This window comes from Elgaria multicarinata, chromosome 2 (assembly GCF_023053635.1).
Source record: "Elgaria multicarinata webbii isolate HBS135686 ecotype San Diego chromosome 2, rElgMul1.1.pri, whole genome shotgun sequence".
NCBI classification, from domain to species: Eukaryota; Metazoa; Chordata; class Lepidosauria; order Squamata; family Anguidae; genus Elgaria; species Elgaria multicarinata.
In genome coordinates, this window is record NC_086172.1 from 157978533 (window position 1) to 157997940 (window position 19408).

The 19408-nt window shown below is 42.6% G+C and overlaps 1 protein-coding gene across 2 annotated transcripts in view; it reads right to left on the minus strand.

Annotated features, from left to right (window-relative positions):
* The window catches only part of ITPK1 (inositol-tetrakisphosphate 1-kinase), a 155100-nt gene extending 138106 nt beyond the window's left edge, over window positions 1-16994 (minus strand). The window contains exon 1 of one of the 2 annotated variants that reach the window (XM_063117983.1): window positions 16053-16994. In XM_063117983.1, the coding sequence (XP_062974053.1) occupies window positions 16053-16147 (95 nt within the window). In that variant the 5' untranslated portion in view covers window positions 16148-16994. The remainder of the gene's footprint in view (window positions 1-16052) is intronic. The other variant, XM_063117982.1, reaches the window with a different exon arrangement.
* Window positions 16995-19408: the final 2414 nt, after the last annotated feature.

Genomic DNA, 19408 nt, shown 5'->3' on the forward strand with positions numbered 1-19408 from the left:
AGAAAAAGGTGGGACATAAATTATTAAATAATATAATTAGTATTGGAAGATACTCAGGGGCAGGCATTATCATTACTGGGTATAGATTGTGTTGAGTACTCCAATCCCAGGAAAATGCCCTTACCGCCACTAATTTTTTTTTAGGTGAGTATTTTCTCCAAGAAATAGTAGGATGTAATCCCTAAGTAAAAACGATCTATACAAAACTAAGGATTCCCCCCTCCCCTAACCATTTAAAATTTTACAACTGTGTTAGGATTTCTGAATTTGTGCACTGTGAAGATTACTACTACTTGCCTCTTTCTACCTTGTGGCACAGGGAATCATGGATTACTTTGAGGAGATGGGTTCTAACAAACCACATAAATAATTTTAGGGGTGGTTTAATGAATCAGCTGGTGCATTTTATCGATGTACTGAATGGGTAAGGAGCATTATAAATGAGTATTTTATAACATCCTTCCTCTTGCCCATAACATTAATCATAGGCCACATCACTTATTCAATTAACAGTTAACCAGCAATGCCAGCATGATGATAATGTTGAGATTACACAGGACACAGTCAAATCAGATACTATTCAAGATCAAGAATTAGATCAACTCTGATGAACTACACTGAACTTCAGAAAAACTAAAAGCAGTGCTGCCTTTTGTACTTCAGCAGTGAATAAGATATTTAACCACACATAAGGGAGAGATTAGCATCTTTAAACAAATAAGGACCAGCTACTCAGATATTTTAAAGCGAATTCCTGCAACTACTTTATCTTAATGCAGAAGGACCAGCTACCATTTATTATTTCCCCCACATATTATATTAATGAAGAACTAAATCCAATTATTTCAGAACCTTAAGCGTTCAGCCATTTTAAGCCTTAAATATGATGAATGATCTCAGCATATGTGTGGCAGTACAGCTCTAGAAGTGGCTAAAATATTACAGAAGCCTTCCTCATCCTGGTGCCCTCCAGATGTTTGGGCTATGACCCCCAGCATCCCTAGCCATCCATGCTGGCTGGGGATAATGGGAGCTGTAGTTCAAAACTGTAGTTCAAAACTGTAGTTCAAAACAGCACCATGTACACTGATGGTGCTATATAAATAAATAATAATAACATCTGGAGGGTAGTCAGTTGGGGAAGGCTGGATTACAGGATCACCTAAATGGTTCTGCTCCTTCTTAGCAGAGAACCCCCAGAAGGCAGCTGCTGACCATGTCCATGGAGACTTCTCTGCACTCTGACCTTGCAAAGATGCAAAGGCCTCAAGGCGACACAGCATTTATTTATTTATTTAAAACATTTATATCCTGCCCTATATCAATAAGATCTCAGGGTGGCGTACAGATAAAAGCATACAGTATAAAACAGTAAATATACACAGCTAAAAACAAATTAAACCATTAACCAAGTTAAAACAATATATAAAGCAGTAAAACTATTAAAACAGTTAAAACAATGTGCCAACTTAGTGAATTCAGCCATTAAAAGCTTTGTTAAAAAGCCATGCTTTCACTTGGCACCGGAATAAAATCAGCGTTGATGCCAGTCGAGCCTCCAAGGGGAGGGCATTCCACAGTCGGGGTGCCACAACAGAGAAAGCCCTCTCTCTTGTCCCATCATAGCGAATGTGTTGTGCTGGTGGGATTTCTCAATTCCTTAACCATGCTTAAGAGATCAAGCCTGCAGAAATTTCTTCCTTCTTTCCAGTTACACTAATTACCTATGGTGCAGCACTACATTCATACCAAAATGAAGACAATTGTTACCCTAAGAAAGGATTTGCAAAACAGATTAACCAAAGGTTTTTAATTCTCATTAAGGCTAACCATGGTTAATGTTGACTTTGGTGCAGATGTAATACTACATCATGTTTATACTGGAAAAGAGTGAGTGAGGGGGAATAAAAGAATTCAAGCAGGGGAGAGAAAGGAGCATGTGAGCACACAAATATGTACAGTGCCAGAAAGTGCTATTCCTGTGTTTTCTTTCCCCTGGATAATAGACAAAATTCATCTTTTAGCTGCAGTGCAATGTCTCTTTATTATTTTTCACATAGCAGGTGGCCTAGATTTCAATAGCTAACACTATTTCACACACTCATCTTACACCAATCACCTAGAATAAGGTTCCAGTGATTTCAACTTATTCTTATTTAGCATGCTTCAGACATCAGTGACAGAACTTGCCTATTCAAAGTAGATTCAGATGGGCTAGCATTTCTAGATCCTTCTACACTAGATTCTATTAGTTCATGTTACAAATCCAGCTCTTTGAGACAACCAAGTTTAATCTCTAGGTTCTCCACAAGGACATTAGTCATGACCCATTACTAGAAGACAACTAAATTCAACATTTTGAAATATATATATATTATGCAATACAACTGAGCTAACTACATCGTATCTTGCCATCTAATTCAATGGGCTAGCATATGCTGTTAGCTTTCTGACTCATCCTGTGTCATAGAATTTTTGGAATGTCTTATTTAATAGCCCACACTCAGTTCTTGGCATTGCATAATGCCAACAGCTCACTGTCTGCTGCAAAGTTGTTGCCTTCTGCATCCTCTGTTAGAAGCCAAATGAAAGAGCTACAAAACATTACATATTAATAGCATATGAAAGTCTGTGGACTTTTATTGACAGGAAAGGGTGAATCTAAAATGTTCCGACCCATTTCTTCATCTTTACAGACTAATCTGTTCCGTGGCTGAGCAAGCCATTTATTGATAAAATGTTTTTAAACAATAGGATAGTTCGCCACATGAGAAGGAACACAGGAATCTGCCTTAAACAAAGGCCATGATGGCTGGAAATGATGGGAGTTGTAGTCCAAAACATCTAAAAGACACAGGCTGGCCAAGGCTGGTGTACATTGAGTAGAAGCAACACCCCAGGATTTAGGAAGCTGCCTAAGACCAAGTCACAAGATAGGTCCATCTAGTTCAGTATTGTCTGATTAGTAGCAGCTCTCTACTGTTTCAGACAGGAGTCTTTCCCAGACCTACTTGGAGATGACAGTGATCGAATCTGGCACCTTTTGCATGCAAAGTGTGTGCTCTACCGCTAAGCTGTGGCATTATGGTGATGCTGGTGCAGCAATCAGCAACTGAGGGCCTCCATGCCAAATCTGTCCAGCTGACCAACTTGTCACTAATGCTCTTCTAATGACTAAAACAGCCTTCTCCAACCTGGTGCCCATTGGACTACAACTCCCAGCATTCCTGATCATTGGCCATGTTGACTGGGGCTGATGAGAGCTGAAGTCCAAAACATCTAGAGGGCACCAGGTTGGGGAAGGAGGCTGGTGTAGAATAAAACTTTTAGACCTAGCCAAGCACAGAGCCACTGGTACTGGGATAGAAGCATGCAGGCTGTACTGCACAGGTGTTGCTTGCAGTTTCCCTCCCACCCTCAGCACAACTAAATTTCACATCCGGTCTGGGAATTTCACACTCATCTACCTGCAAGCATGCTAACCAAGGCCTTTGCTAGACCTACCAGTAAATCTGCGCCGGACGAGGGGAGACCCAGCGATGCAAGTATCACGGGATGTTGCCCTAGTCTACACAACAGGTGTGAAGAGCTCAAGGAGAGACCGGTTGCGTCCGCTTTTTTTTTTTTTTTTAAGGAACGAAGCACACAAACGTTCGTGTGCCAAGGTAAGGTTTTTTTTTTTTTTTTTTTTTTAAAGGGTTTCCCCGCTGCCCCCACCCTGCCCCCGATGGGTGCAGTGCTCCTGGCTCCATGGCTTTTGTCACATGGAACCGGGAAATGGGCCACACACTCACGGTCTCAGCCCGAGGCCGCGGGAAAAAGCAGGCCAGGCAGGGTTGATCCCTGCCTGAGCTCAGGATCCCCTGTGCGTCATCTGGACGCACAGGGACGATCCCGGGTATCACCCTGGGATATAGCCTGGTCTAGCAAAAGCCCAAGGCAAGAGACCAAAGATAGAAAGGAAGGGAACAACGCCCTGCATTGGACTGCTCTTCTATCCAGGCCAGAAACCAACCGCTGCTATAAAGTTGTCATTTAGCCAAAAAGCAATTGCATGTTGTCTTCCATCTGGCACTAAAGAGGAAAACCCATGATCCAGCAGTAGCCAGTCCATCATGCTACTGCTGTCCCTCCCTACCTTCAGGATTACCCAGAAAATGTACAGTTTGTCAACAGTTGGCTCTGGAAAATATTGCACACTCAATGTGCACCAACCCAAGCAGACATTGAAAACTTTTGGTTTGCCCACTTGAAAGCTGTTCTTAGAGAAAGTTTAAAAAGCTGTCTCTCACTTAAGCCTATTGTACTTCAGCTCCCTAATTAGACTGTCACATAACAGGTTTTAAGCGGTCATCATCTCTGCCACAGTTATCTTGCTTTGTCACAATTCAAAAGAACTCCGTATGGCCCTAAATTAATCCCCGCTTGAAATAGTTCCTTGCCATGCTGCTCCTCACAACAATTCTCTACCCTCAGTTTGTTCTTTTTAATTCAAAAGTTACATCTTTGAAATGCGGGGCATTGCCTCCAGAGGGTTTTTTGGGTTTCCTGGCACCAGGCCAGGCATATTCAATGCCTTACAACCAACCTGGTAGCAATGCACAGCTCATACTAATTCCCTGGTAGACAAAATAGGAGACAAGACCTATATAGGGGAAGGGAGGAGAATAAATACCCTCCAAAGTACATTCCTATTTCTTAACCTCACCTTTCCACCCAGAAGCTCAAAATGCCATACCCTCATTTTATCCCCACAACAACCCTGTGGAGGTCGGTTAGCCTAAGAGATAGCAACTGGCCCCAGACCACCCAGTGAGAAAAATGGCTGGGTGCAGATTCCAACCAAGGTCTCTCTAGTACTAGCTTTCTCCAACCTGGTACCATCCATGTGTACTGCACAACAATTCCCTGCATGGCCATGGGATTGATGGAAGATGTAATGCAACACATCTGGAGAGCCCCAGGTTGGAGAAGGCTTCTCTGAACAATATACCACACTGGTTCCTTTTTAAAGCACTCTTTGCCATGCTGCCAGTTTTGTAGTAAGGCAACAAGAACGTGTACAGGAAGCTCCTGGGAGGGGAGAAACTGGTGCTTAAAAGTCAAAGGACCTTTGAAAAGCTCATTTTAACCCATATTTACAGCAGACAAATTGTATGCCCTGCACAAACACGATTATCTTTGTTACGAAGATGCACTGAGCTTTTCCATGGTTATCAAGCAAATCCAAAAAAATATGCATTTGAACAGACTGAACACAGTTGTGTCCCACCTCTCCTCCTCAACAAAACACCCCAAAGCACCCTACTCCTACATCCACCCTGATATTACACAACTACCTCCCTATTATTATTATTATTTATTTATATAGCACCATCAATGTACATTGATCACTGGTCACCTAGGGGTGACCACATTACACCAGTTTTAAAATCTCTTCACTGGGCGAAGTATAAAGTGTTGGTTATCACCTTTAAAGCCCTACATGGTTTGGGTCCAGGCTAACTGCGGGATCGCTTTTCCTGTTCAATCCGTCCCACACACTCATGTCCTCTAGGAAGAATTTACTCCAGCCAACAAAAACAAGGCTGACAACAATTACCCAGAGGACCTTTTCTTCCGCCGCTCCCAGTTTGTGGAATGGCTGGCCGGGAGAGATTCGTCAACTTAACAGTCTTCTGGAATTTAAGAAAGCCACCAAGACTGATCTCTTCCGGTAGGCCTACCCAGTTAGATTTTAAGATGCCTTTTAATAATGTGCTGCTTTTAATAATGTATTCGTTTTAAATGTTTTAATTAGTTATATGTATTTTATGGTGTTTGCATTTGTGTTGGACCCCGCCTCGATCCAGAGGGAGAGGCGGGTAACAAAATTATTATTATTATTATTATTATTATTATTATTATTATTATTACCTAGCTACTGATTGAAGTGTCTTGGCTTCTTTCCCTATGGCATTAGTCCAAATGGGTTCTCACTCACCCCAACAAAACATTTTTCCTTGCACGCCCAGAGCCCAAATGCAATCTAAGGATAAGCTTGCTTAGAAGAGTAATTTTGTGCAGAGCAGGAGCAGGCTGGGTGGAGGGGTGTGCCCAAATGGGGACCAAATTCAGGAAGACAGTGAAAGACTCCAGCATACCCTTCCTGTACACCGGTTTTTTGCTTAAAACTGCTACCTCACATCCCAACCCACTTTATACCTGTTGCCACAATCGGCATTAGCACAATCAGCATTCAAACAGGTTGTGTCACTATCATATCTAGTTAGTGTTTGACCTTATGGGTAGGAAACATATAGAGTACAAACAGACTGAACAAATTAAGATATAGAACTGGAACTCTGGGGACCAATCCACAGGAACAAAGATTCAACTTCTCCCCTAATTATGACTTGTATCCAGTTCTACTTAAGGGGAGACCCACTGAAATGAATGGGAAAAGTTAGGATACAATCATACATTTTATCCATTTAAGTACAAAGATCTCAGTCCGACAAGAAATGTGTGTAAAGTCACTAGGTTATTGTGTGTTGAGAGGAGTTGAGAGAAAGTAAATACTTAATGCAGAGTTATTCCTGAATCATGAAACATAAGATATTCAAGAGCTTTCTAGAACTCCCATCAGCTAATATTGAGTCAAATGGCATCAGAATGTCAACTTAAGGAGACCATTTAGTTTGGGGTCACCTTATTGACGCAAGTCCCATTGATTTCAGCCAAGCTCATTTCGTAGTATGGATGCTCAAAGATTTTGTTCAGCCTGCAATTTTAAGCAAACCAAAATGATTCACACTTCCAGAACTACTCCACAATTGCAGAACTACTATGCAAATTGGAATTTGCATAGTAGTTCTGGAATTACCCTTAGGCTTCTAAACTTCTCCAAATTTTGCAATATAATACTCAGCTCAAAAATATAGTGAAATATGTACAAAATGCATAATGTGAATTTTTGTGCGAAAGCTGGACGGAATGGACTTATGAACACATGCAAAACTGACACAGACCAGAAAGAGACCAATTCGTCTATACCGGCTTCCAAGTAAGAGGATTAGGGGCTGAGGTAAAAAACCTCACTATTTCAAATGTTTGTAGTTGTCAGATTTATTTATTTATTTATTTATTTATTTATTACATTTCTATACCGCCCAACAGCCGGAGTTCTCTGGGCAGTTCACAAAAATTAAAAACATTCAAAGTATAAAACAACAGTATAAAACCATAATATAAAATACAATATAAAAGCTCAACCAGATAAAAACAGCAGCAAGAATACAAGAATAGCAAAAATACAAGAAACAAGTTCTTTATTCCACTCTCTATCATCTAATGGAGTGTCTGTATGCACACGTACATGGGTGTAGAAGAGAAGAGACAGAATGGCTCTGTTTTATAGCCTTAAGCTCCAGGAAATGAAGATTAAGAAAGAACCTGGTTGGCTCTTTCAAGAATGAGCATGTTCTACTTTTCTTGTTTGCTGTTGGAAACACTTGTATGCATGTGTGAAGACACAGCAGATGAACCCAGCTCTCCAAGCAAGATCCAGTTCTAATTCTCAATACACTAGCTCTCCTTTCCAGAATTCTCTCAGCTCACAAGGCACAAACACTTAAGAATTATACTCTTACTACAATTATACTCCTGGTGCTATCAACAAGATTTGGCTCCCCAGGATACCAAAACATTTAGTAGCAGTATTCCAGCTGTCCCCTTAAACATTTGCACAAATCAAATTAACAGCTAGCAGAAGACACCTTACAGCTCTTAAAAGCTGGTTAAGGCAAAGATGTTTATCCTATCTACAGCTCATACTTGAATATTACAAAGCAGCCTAGGTAACAAGAGACATTCTTAAGCATGCTTAGTTTTAACTTTGGAATCTAAAGTAAACTCTTAACTGGCACAAGACAAGCATATGACAAAAGACCATTTAGTCTTTGCCAGCACGGCCGAAGCACCGGGTGTGTGTGGGGGAGTTAATGAGAATTCCTGGGAGGATATGCAATATACTTCATGACCTTTTTTTTTAAAGGCCAATTAATGCCTTACATTAGAATTATTCTATACCTCTTATCATGTCTCAGTGTTTGGCTTCTCGTATCTAATGTATTGTACACAATGGGCAAGTGTTTAACCCAGGATTCCAATTAATTTATTGGAAGTGCAGTTTCTTATACACAGCTGCCAATAAAAATGAGAATCTCCACTCTGACCCATATACAAGGAAAAATTCTCACCCTAGGTAGGAGGAAGAACTTTTCAGCCACCACTCCTACTTGCAGTGAAAAGAACAGGAGGCAAAAAGCCCTATGACTACCCTGCCTCCAAGTCTAGAAGTGTGGCATGAGTAATGAAGCACACATTGAAAGATACTGAGTACATGCGTCAGAAAGCTTATTACAGTTCTGTTTTTACGTCCAAGAGTGTAGCTGCAACTAAACTAGAACTGGAAGCCGCAATCACCAGATGGCAAAAATAAAAATATATATTTTTAAAAAGCCTAACATTTCCCCTTCTCCAGAGGTGAGAGGTCCACTTCACATGACTATCCTGCACATGGTTGGCTGCTCCCATTCACTGGATTTCACTTCCCACATGATTCAGGTTCCTCTAAATTGTTTGTCATTAATGCAAGTCATGCTTTTTGCATATCAAAGACAGTGTAAGTTTGTACTTTCAGGGTGGATTTGTAACCAGGAATAAGACTGATACAAGTATTGATAAAGGAAGGATGTAAAATATTTGGGGAACGGGGTTGTGCTTGTATGTAATTTTAGCAAGGTATATTCAGAAGTTAGATATGATCTACCACAAAATAGTTGTAATCAATAAAAAATGCAGTGTTATAATGTGGATATTACACTTTGGGATAAATTTGAAGAGAAGTGGGGAGGTACTTGGTATAAAAACTTTATTGGAATTTATCACTAAACCGTGTAATTTTTAAAGGAGGTACTCACATTCTTGGGTAACTTTTCTACAGTATCTTTTTTTAAAAAAAAACTAGTGAGGTTGCTCTCATACCTCAATGTTGAACAATCTTCCTTGCCCCAAAATTCTGGTCTGTGTATTACTAGTGCTGCCTTTCGTAGTTGCCATTACTGGTATTATTTGCATAGTACTTTCTGGTATTGAGCACTTTATGATTCTTATCTCCAATCTTCCCAACAACATAGAGATTAAGTTAGTCTGGAACATGTGGCCTGCATGTTCCTGTGAGTTTCATGACGTGACGTATGGAGAACCAGCCTGAAATTCCCACTACAATACATGCAATAAAGCGCATTCAGTTTTAAAGCAGCCCTCTATCATTTATTTATTTTAAATAATTGTATACTGCTTTTGGAGGAAAAGCCTCTTCAAGGCAGTTTACAAGGAACATGATAAAAACAGTAAGATATAGAATAATAACTAAAGTAGCAACATAAAACATTTAAAACAGCAAAGTAAAAACACTAATTTATAAAAATCATACATTTAAAAACAGACTAGAACATTCGGTCTTTTAAGACCCGTTCACACATGTGCATGAAATAGTACAAGCAAGGCTCAAAATCACTTGTAGCATCACATCAACAATGCCTTAAAGATGTGGATTTGTACACTCTACTCCTGGAGTAGACAATCTGGTGCCTTCCCAGTGTTTTGGACTACAACTCCCATAATCCCCAACCACTGCTGGCTGAAGGGCACCAGGACACGTGGAGGGCCCTCTTTCCCCCCACACACTGGACCCAAAAGGTGTCTGGGAAGAAAAGTGGTGGTGGCAGCAGCAACATGAGGTAAGAGAAATTAGGGCAGAGGAAGGAAAAGAGAAGCAATGGAGTCATAACGTAACTGGAGACACACTTAAGAGATAGCTGATGATGAAACTTCATAGCTCAGATGCAGGATTGTGTGTACTCTATATATTTTTTAAAAACTGAGCATACATGTAATCCAAATTCTGCAGCCTTAATAAAATGTGCAAGCCTGCATAACTGCTCTTGTATTTCATAATTTATTCTGGTTTAGCTAGTGATGGGGAATGAGAATTGCAACTTTCAGGAAGGGGAGCTCTGTGTGCAATGTCACATTTGTGCTTTTTCCGCCCCTGCACTTCACATGGCATCACATAAACACCCACTTACAGCCCTATAAAAAATATATCACACAGTTTTCAAATCATGGTTTTGGAACCATCGTTTGAGACAGGTTTGCAAACAGTGGTTTTGGGCAATCCTGGTTAGCCTTAACCATACTTAGCTGTGATACAGATATTAACACTAATTTATCATTACAGCAAACTATGGAAGGCAGAGAGAAATTCATTCGCAAGGGGTGAGAGAGGGGTGGGGAGGGATCCCAGGATCCCATAACACATTCCTGAATTGCCAAACCACAGCTTGGAGATTAGGGAGTGTGATGCCTGAACTGAGCCTAAAAAGAGGCAAGTACCAGCATTCTCATCATCCGTTAAGTGAAAACCACTCAGAGATTTGAGAAAAACTCTATCTGCAGCCCAATGAGATTAAATGTTACGACTGAGAAAATAAATTATGAAGCGTTATTTACACACATGGAGGAATTGCACAAATTCCAATAAATGGGTGAAGTCAAGTCGTGAAAGATTTGCATGTAACCGGTAGAAAAACTGGCACGAATTCAGGAAGCCACAATGTCCACTTTGTTCCAAATCCACCTCAATACGTTATTTTCTCAAGAGCAAAGTGTACATACACAGCATATTTTATGTAAGTGAAGAATTCCAATTGCTTTGGTACAAGGTCTAAAGTCCACTCTCTTATTCCCTCGTGATCACGCCAAACCCTGGCTACAGTTTATTAGATAAAACTAGGGATGGGATGGAGTCATAGTTCCAGATTAATTGGTTTACTATCTTATGAGTGGCCCACACAGCAGGAGTTTGTGGTATGTCCTAAAATGAGGCCTACTCTTCTGCATGTTCCTCATCATTATCTACACAATTGCCTCAAGGCACAGGGGAATCCATTCTCTCTCTCTCTCTCTCTCTCTGCAGGACACATTAGTGCAGCCTTCCTCAGCCTGACATGTTAGGACTACAACCCCCATTATTCCCAGCCAGCATGACCACCATATCTGAAGGACACCAAGTTGGGGAAAGATGCACTAGACGATCACTATCTGGACAACTTCTTGTGCCACACTGGCTAATAAGTCTTGTTACTACCGGTTTAGGTACTATTATTGGTATTTGTTTCAAAGAGATCACTCACTTGGTTAAGGCATGATGAATTGGGAAGGTGAGTTACACTTAAATCCTAAATCTGGGGTGGGCAACTTGTGGCTATCCAGACAGTTTGGCCTACAACTCCACAAGTTCCCCACCTCTGTCCTAAAGACTAGATACCAATCACACCAAGAAAACTTTGGTAGTGTTATTGGAAATAAGATTTTCGCAGTGCAGAATGCTTTTTAAAGATTTTGTCTAGAGCTGCAACATTTAATCAATCTGCAAACTAACCAATTAAGAAGTGCTGGGCTGGATCCAGATATCCGCACGTGGAATTCTGACTTCCCTCTCCCTGCCAGTCCATGGAGGCCCCTTAAAATGCTCCTGTGTGTTGGGGGATCCTACTAAGTGAGGTGGGCTTGCTGTGGGGCTGAGGTGGAAGGTGGGATTTGCAGAAAATAGGGGTAGGGATGGAGAGGCACCTTCTGCCCCACTATGATTTTCTGCAAACTCTCCTTTCAGGCTGTTGTGCTACAGACCACCCACTCAGCAGGGCCTCCCAACACTTTGGGGAGCATTTTCAGGAGGTTCTGGGAGATGGCAGAGAGAGAAGGGGGTGGGGAAGTCAGGTTCCACACAACCTATTTTGGACTGGCTAAAAAGCTGCCACAAATTAATTTAAAAAAGTACAAGTAATTTTTTAAAAATGCAGATAACAATCAGGATCTCAAAAAGGCATTTCCTACTGCAGCCTTCCCCAACCTAGTGTGCTCCAAATGTGTTGGACTACAACTCCCATCATCCCCAACCAGCATGGCCAGGGTCTGGGAAGACTGCTCTACTGTATTAGAGAATAGGGAATGCCTCTTCTAAGATGGCAGCTGCATCAGCTATTCCTTTTCCAGATACAAACATATGTAGATTTAATCTATGAATTTATACTTTCACTGTGTGACAGCCCTAACTTTGGCACGTAAGAGCCTTTACAAGCATGGGAAGTGTAATATGAGGTATGAAAAAATGTTAAGGTGACAATCTTAGCCTCCAGCCTAAACACCATCACCTGTTAAACATGCTTAAGCCACAGTATCAGTCATTCAATAGCTGTTCCCAAAACATTAGAGAGTTGTAGAAGGTGGATTATTATTTTTTGTCCCGAGGGTCTGGAACAAGATGAAGTTTTACAAAAGCATCTTGGAGCACAATATATAGTTGCACCTCTGTAACTTTGAGACCTAGTATGAATTCTTATCAACAAAGCAGCATTAGGAGGAGCAATTCGCATGGGATAATCAGACTGGATGCTTAACCCTCCCAACGCTCTACCCTACAGCATGTTTGCCTTTCAGGAGTTGAGGACATAAGAAGAGCCATGCTGGATGAGACCAAAGTTCCATATTGTTCAGCATTCTGCTCACACAGTGGCCAGCCAGCTGCCTGTGAGAAGCTCACATGCAGAACCTGAGTGCAATAGCACCCTCCCGTTCATGTTCCCTAGCAACTGGTATGCATAGACATCCTACTTGATACTGGAGATAGCATACAGCCATCAGGATTAGAAGCCACTGATAGCCTTTTCCTCCATGGATTTGCCCAGTCCCCTTTTAAAGCCATCCAAGTTGGTGGCCATCACTACAGCTTATACTAGTGCATAGTTTAACTAGGTGCTGATTGAAGAAGTACTTCCTTTGATCTGTCCTGAATCTCCCACAAAGCAGCTTCATGGGAGGATCCCATGTTCTAACATTATGAGTGAGCAAGAAAAATCTGCCCCTATCCAATTTCTCCAGACCATGCATAATTTTGTACACCTCTAGCAAGTGTCCCCTCACTCACCTTTTCTCTAATTTAAACAGTCCCACAACTTTCTTAATCAGTCACACCAACTCAGATCCCATCAGCGTATATGTGAAGTTGAGGGGTTTTTACCCCAACGTGTCTCACATTACACTTTCTTACTTCAAAACACATTTGCCTTTCTTATGCCCATTTACCCAGTTTGGAGATATACTTTTGGAGCTCTTTGCAATCCCTCTTTGTTTTAACTACCCTAAATAATTTGATGTCATCAGCAAACTTGGCCATTTCACTAATCACTCCTAATTCCACTTCATTTATGAACAAGTTGAAAAGCATTGGTCCCAATACAGATCCCTGTGGGACCCCACTGTTTACATCCCTCTATTGGGAGAATTTACCATTTATTCCTATTCTGTGTTTTCTGATCTTTAACCAATTACTGATCCACAACAGGACCTCTCCTCTTATTCCATGACTGCTAAGTTTGCTCAGGACTCTGGTGAGGGACTTTTGTCCAAGGCCGTTTTGGAAGTCCAAATAACCAATGTTTACCAGATCACCCCTGTCCACATGTCCAGTTCCAGGCAGTGATGTTCCACCCACATACAAAATGACCTGGGAAGAAGAGTTCCAGCCTTTAAAGGTTGAAAAATCCCATAGTCATTATTTCAGCAAACTACCTAAATAAATCCCTAGGATGTCGAGGGACACATTTTTAAGAAGGGACCAGTTAAGTATCCATTAATGATATACATGAATTGAATGTCAAGTCAGAGGGTAAAATAATGAGACTGCACCCCTCTTATATGTTTTTTTTAATGGAAAGTATAATAAAGATGGTCACTCATCCCAGCCTGGATGATTACCACTTGTGGTCTATGGATACTATTAAAAAAGATACACACAGTTCAGAATAATGCTGAAAATGGCAGACCTAAACATCTCCAACCCCTTTTTGGTGCTGGTCATGACAGCTCAGTTGATCAGTGTGATGTTAATAACACCAAGGCTATGGAGACCCACAAGTTTGAGCTGGGAATGGGAGAAGGTCAGATAGGAGCCTATGAGGTCTCTTGTCTTGCCCTTATTTCAGTGGTAGCAGAAGGTCCCAGGTTCAAACTCTGTCAATACCAGGTAGGGTTGGGGGGGGGGGGGACTTTGTCCAAAATCTTGGACAGGCATTGCCAGTAGACAGTACAGGTGGCATAATGGTGTGACTTGGTCAAAGGCTGCTTCCTATCTTTCAATACAGTCTTAAGAAGTTTCCTTCTACTTAGAGGAGATAACGTTCCACTGGCAGCCAAGATCTGCTCAGATTCTCAAGTCTTCACATCTAGTTTATTGACTACCTTCTTGTCCATAAACTTCCAAGCCAGGTTTGCAGGCCATCAGTGCCAATTACCCCATACCTTTCACCATCCCTCACAAAAAAGCACTCAGTTTGACTGCTGCATTTTGAGACAAAAAGCCTGAAATACACTAGTTGGACATTACAGGCAAACAGAGATGAAATACTGTTTAAAAGAGCAAAGGATATTGTCTCAGAAAGGATATTGTCTCAGAATAGCAACATAGTCAAAATGTTGACTGGATTTTTAACAATGGATCCTCAATTATTTTCACTAGACTTTTAAATAGAAATATTATATGGAATACATGATTTGAGGGTTTCAGCTAGTCAAGAAATAAGCAACACAGACTGTTACAGAATGGAGTTGCAGCCACCAATAACGGAAGCCATGGAAAATTACCACCTTTGTTTAAAAAAATGCCTAACATCTCATAGCTGGAGAAGATTTCTGTTGTTTAACCATTCAGAAGTCTCCCAAATACCATATGAAACCACCACTATCTCTAGCAGGACTACTATATAGTAACACTCAATGGCTTGTGTTATGTACCAAGACAATCAGCTCATTCATCTATTTAGTAGCTGGAACCATTATGTTACCATTTTAGTTCCCAACCCAAAGCAAAAGTCTTTCTTGTTTGGGCCATTAATAAGCACTGTAAGCTTTTCAATGGAGCATGCAAACATACATTTAATCGAACCCCAAATAGTAAAGCAAAGAAGGAGATCAGAAAAGGCCTTTCTTGGGTTTTTGCAAGAGACTGCTAACGTTTAGGCCCATCTTATCTTACTTAAGGCATATAGTTTTTACTGCTGCACCTTAAGGAAGAGTACTGTCATCACAAAAAAGATGCTGCTTCCAGAAAAGCAAAATTGACCAAGGCAGGGTATTAGTTATACACACACAATTGTACAGGATCGAATAAATACACACTGCTTTCTCCCCTCAAAAGACAATACTAGTGGAGAGCTTTTTTTAGCATTCTACTATGTTTACTATTTTCCCAACATGTAATACCTGCCTTCAAAGACCAGTTGACTGCCATAGGATTTAAGGCATAAGAAAGTTCATAAGCGGTAACAAGTGTGGCTAAAAACTTCCCTCAGTATGTTATTTAAAAACCTGCATATGTCTGTATAATCCCTCAAACCTCACATTATATTCTGTCTGTTATTGCTGTATCACAAGAAAGGGAGGTAGAACCAGAAGGTAGCAAAAGAAGCCAAGCAAATTATACCCTTTTCACATCGTCATTGAGTCATGCACGTTTCTTTCACTTGATCAGGGTGTTGTTAGTAATTTGTAAAGACTTTATTCCCCAAGTGGCAATTACCAAGGGTCTTACGCCAAGCTGTATTGTAAGTGCACATTAATATGATAAACCAGGAGATCACAGCTAAGGAAATCATGGTTAAGAAACAAAGCAGCCCATCCTATGAATATTTTTAAGACAAGGGGATGCCAATTGTCAAGTTATAGCAGCCTTCCCCAGATATGTTGGATTACAACTCCCATCATCTCCCAGCTGGCTGGAGATGCTAGGAGTTGTAGTCTAACACGTGGGGGGGGGGAGAGAAACCAGGTTGGGGAATGGGAGGAGAGAAATCAGGTTGGGGAATGGTGACTTATGGAGTCCCAGAGAAAAGGGAATGGATTCTTTCTTACGTGAAGACACACATACACCATCCTCAAGACTTTCTTACCTGCAAAGCTCTGCAAAGGCTTGGAAATTCAGCTTCTTGATTTTCTTCTCGCTCAGCCAATAACCAACCCTTTTCCCTTTCAAAAAGGTCTGCATCTCGTCTTCCACTTGTTCTTTGAAGAAGGGAAGAAACAGGAAGGAAACGACCCCCCTCAGTACGCAAAAGATGATTCCGGCACCTACTTGGAAATGATGTGTGTGAGAGTGAGAGACTGTGAGAGTGTGTGTGTGTGTGTGAGTGAGTGTGTGAGAGAGAGATCTAGAAGACACTCATTCAGTCTTTAGGATGCCTGGAACTCCGAAGACAGCGAGGTCTTTAGTATTTCACATATATTTGGGGTTGTTGTTGTTGTTGTTGTTGTTATTATTATTATTATTATTATTATTATTATTATTTGTTTTCAAGCAGCAGAAACCTCGGAGAGGGAAGTGGCGGGGATGGACAGCAAAAGAAATCTCTTAGTAACCATCTGGAAACTTCCCCACGCCAAAGGCTTGCATGGCTCGGGCGGGCTCCGGGTCCAGGCGATCAGCAGCAACAGCAAGTTGGGTGCAACCCTTTTCCGCAGGCCCTCCGAGAGGCAAAGCGAAGCCAGAAAGGTTCCGAGACAACGGGAAAGGGTGCCTCCAGCCGTGAGGGAGCTGCTTCTCCTTCTCCTCCTCCTTCCTCTGCACGTTTAATGGAGCAGACAAGCGGCGGCGGCGGCGGCGGCTATTGCTGCCCTTCACGGAAGCCCAGCCTGAGGCGACGGCGACTCGGAGTTCGCCCAGGAGGAAAAGGGCCGTCTCGGGTGAGCCGCGGGCGCTGGGGACGGGCGAGGGGCGTCTGGAGCCGCACGCTCGCCTCCTTCCCTCTGGGGCTGGTGCAGCTTCTCAGGTCTCCATTTGCCCGCTATTCAACGCCGCCTCCACTTCCTCCTCCTCCTCCTCCTCCCGCCGCCGCCGCCGCCGCTCTCCTCCTCTCTCCACCCACGACACCGAGTGGGTGGGGGCTCCAGGACACACCCTCGTCGCTGCAGCAGCATTCAGAAGAACTCGGGCCGCTTCCTTCTCCCCCGCAATAGCAGCGAGACGCCTCGTACCGGGCCCGAGGTGGGTGCCAAAGCAACCACCAACACAACAGCAGCAACCACACCACCACCACCACCACACACACAGACGCACCAAAACCGGGCCCGCCGCGGCCCAAAGTGCCTGCAGGGGGCAGCACTACGCGAGGAGGAGCCCCCTAGGCATGGGTGGCTTACTCGTAAGCGGCCCCCGCTGACTGCCATGGGGACTTACTCCCGTGTAAATTGAATTTGCAGCCGTAAAGACGGCACAGCGCCTTCCCCAGGCATCCATATTAGTGTAAGACCGAGTGGAGGCTGGTGGCTTTGATTTCGGTGGGGCTGTGATTCCATTCTGGGTTTTAATCAGAACCCAATCAGAACTCTAAAGGTGCTGTCCAAGGTGCTGAGCCCTATCCCCAAATTGGGCTCAGCACCTTGGATAGCTTCATTAAAGTTATAGCTGGTTCTGACTGAAACCCAGAATGGAATCATAGCCCCAGAGAAACTGGAGCCACCAGCCTCCATGGTAAGCCGTTTCATTGGGTATTTATTAGGCCAGCCTAAAGGTCACAAAGATGTGCGCCTGGGAGCAGTAAAGGGGAAGGGAAAGAGGCCTAGTTCAATGGTAGAGCAGGCAGGGGGTTCTAATGTCTATCTCCAAGTAGGGCTAGAAAGGAATCCTGCCTGAGACTCTGGAGGAATGTTGACAACACTGGGCGAGATGAACTAATAAGTTGACTCAGTATAAGGCAGTTTCCTATGTTATCTGTGGAGTGTGGCTTCTTCTTGTGCTACTTAGGTACTGTCAGAAACTCAATGCCACATGGGAAGAGTCCACTATGTGTCTTTTACCCACTTGCTATAAGTCCCAAATAGGGAAATTAAAACAACAAAAGGCTGGTGTTGCATCCTTCTTTTCTGGAAATGGCACATGGCCAAGAGAACGGAAACGTCCTTCCTGGTGGGCAGTTGGCTACTGTAAAGCCTCCATGCAAATGGATTTGCTCAGGTATTGGGTTGCAAAGGAGGCTGCTCATCAAGGCTTACAGGGATATGAGATGTTTTTCATCATGTCTAGCAACATAATGTAAAATAAGGAAGAAGAAGAAGAAAAAATTCCTTTACTACCCCCCCCACTTGGTCAGCGCAAGCAGCCCCCCCCCCCCCATATTTAACTACTTCCTGGTTAGAATTGAACTGGGGACTTTGTGGGGCCATATTTGGAGAGCTGGGAAGAGGACACTGCATCAGATACTCAAAAGGGAGCTACTGTTAAGGCATGTGGATTCCTGCATTGAGCAGGGGGTTGGACTCGATAGCCTTGTAGGCCCCTTCCAACTCTGCTATTCTATGATTCTATGTGATAATCAATGGTACCTTTCTATACGTTTTTATTTGTTTTGAAAATATATGCTTGAGCAAGACCAAAAGACCAAAATGCACACATTACTTGATAAAGATAATTATATTAGAGTCTATGGGACTTCCCCAAGCCACAGCTGATGTGGTATAATGGTTGGCATGTTGGGCCTAGACTGGGGAGATTTGATTTCAAAATCTCTGCTAGGCCACAAAACACACCGACAGTGCAATCCTATATATGCCTACTCACACATAAATCCTACTGGGTTCAATGGGACTTGTTCCCAGATAAGTGGGCATAGGATTGCAATCTGGGTGGCTTTGGCCTAGTCACACGCTCTTAACTAAACCTATTTGAGCATTGTATCCTTGGGGAAGGGTAGAGTAAAAATATAACATGATAGATAGGTAGATAGATAGATATAGACAGACAGACAGAGTAAAAACATAACATAGATTGATAGATACACATGCTTTTGAAGATAAGCACAGATCCTCAAACCACATGCTTGGCAAATGCTCCAGGGACTCTTGCTCAATGGTAGAGGACATACTTTGCATGGAGAAGGTCCCAGATTCAATCCTTGACATCTCCATTTAGAAGGAACTGATAGCAGGTGATGGGGGGAAAGTTCCACTTTTTGCACTTGTGTCCACTTGTGAGTTTCCCACAACCAGCTGGCTGGCCACTGGCTGAACAGAATGCTGGACCATCAAGCAAGCAAAGGCATGTCTACACAAAGGGTTTGCCCTGGGGTGGCTTCACACCACCGGCATGTCATCTACATGATGCAACCGCTATTGCGAAGCCATCCGGGGGCAAACCCCAGAAACTGCTGGAAAAAAGTCGGGCGCTTACCCAGACTTTTTTGTCAGCAGAGACTTGTTACAGCCCATGGCTCCTCCTGATTGGTTGCCATGGGCTGAACAGGGAAGAGGGCAG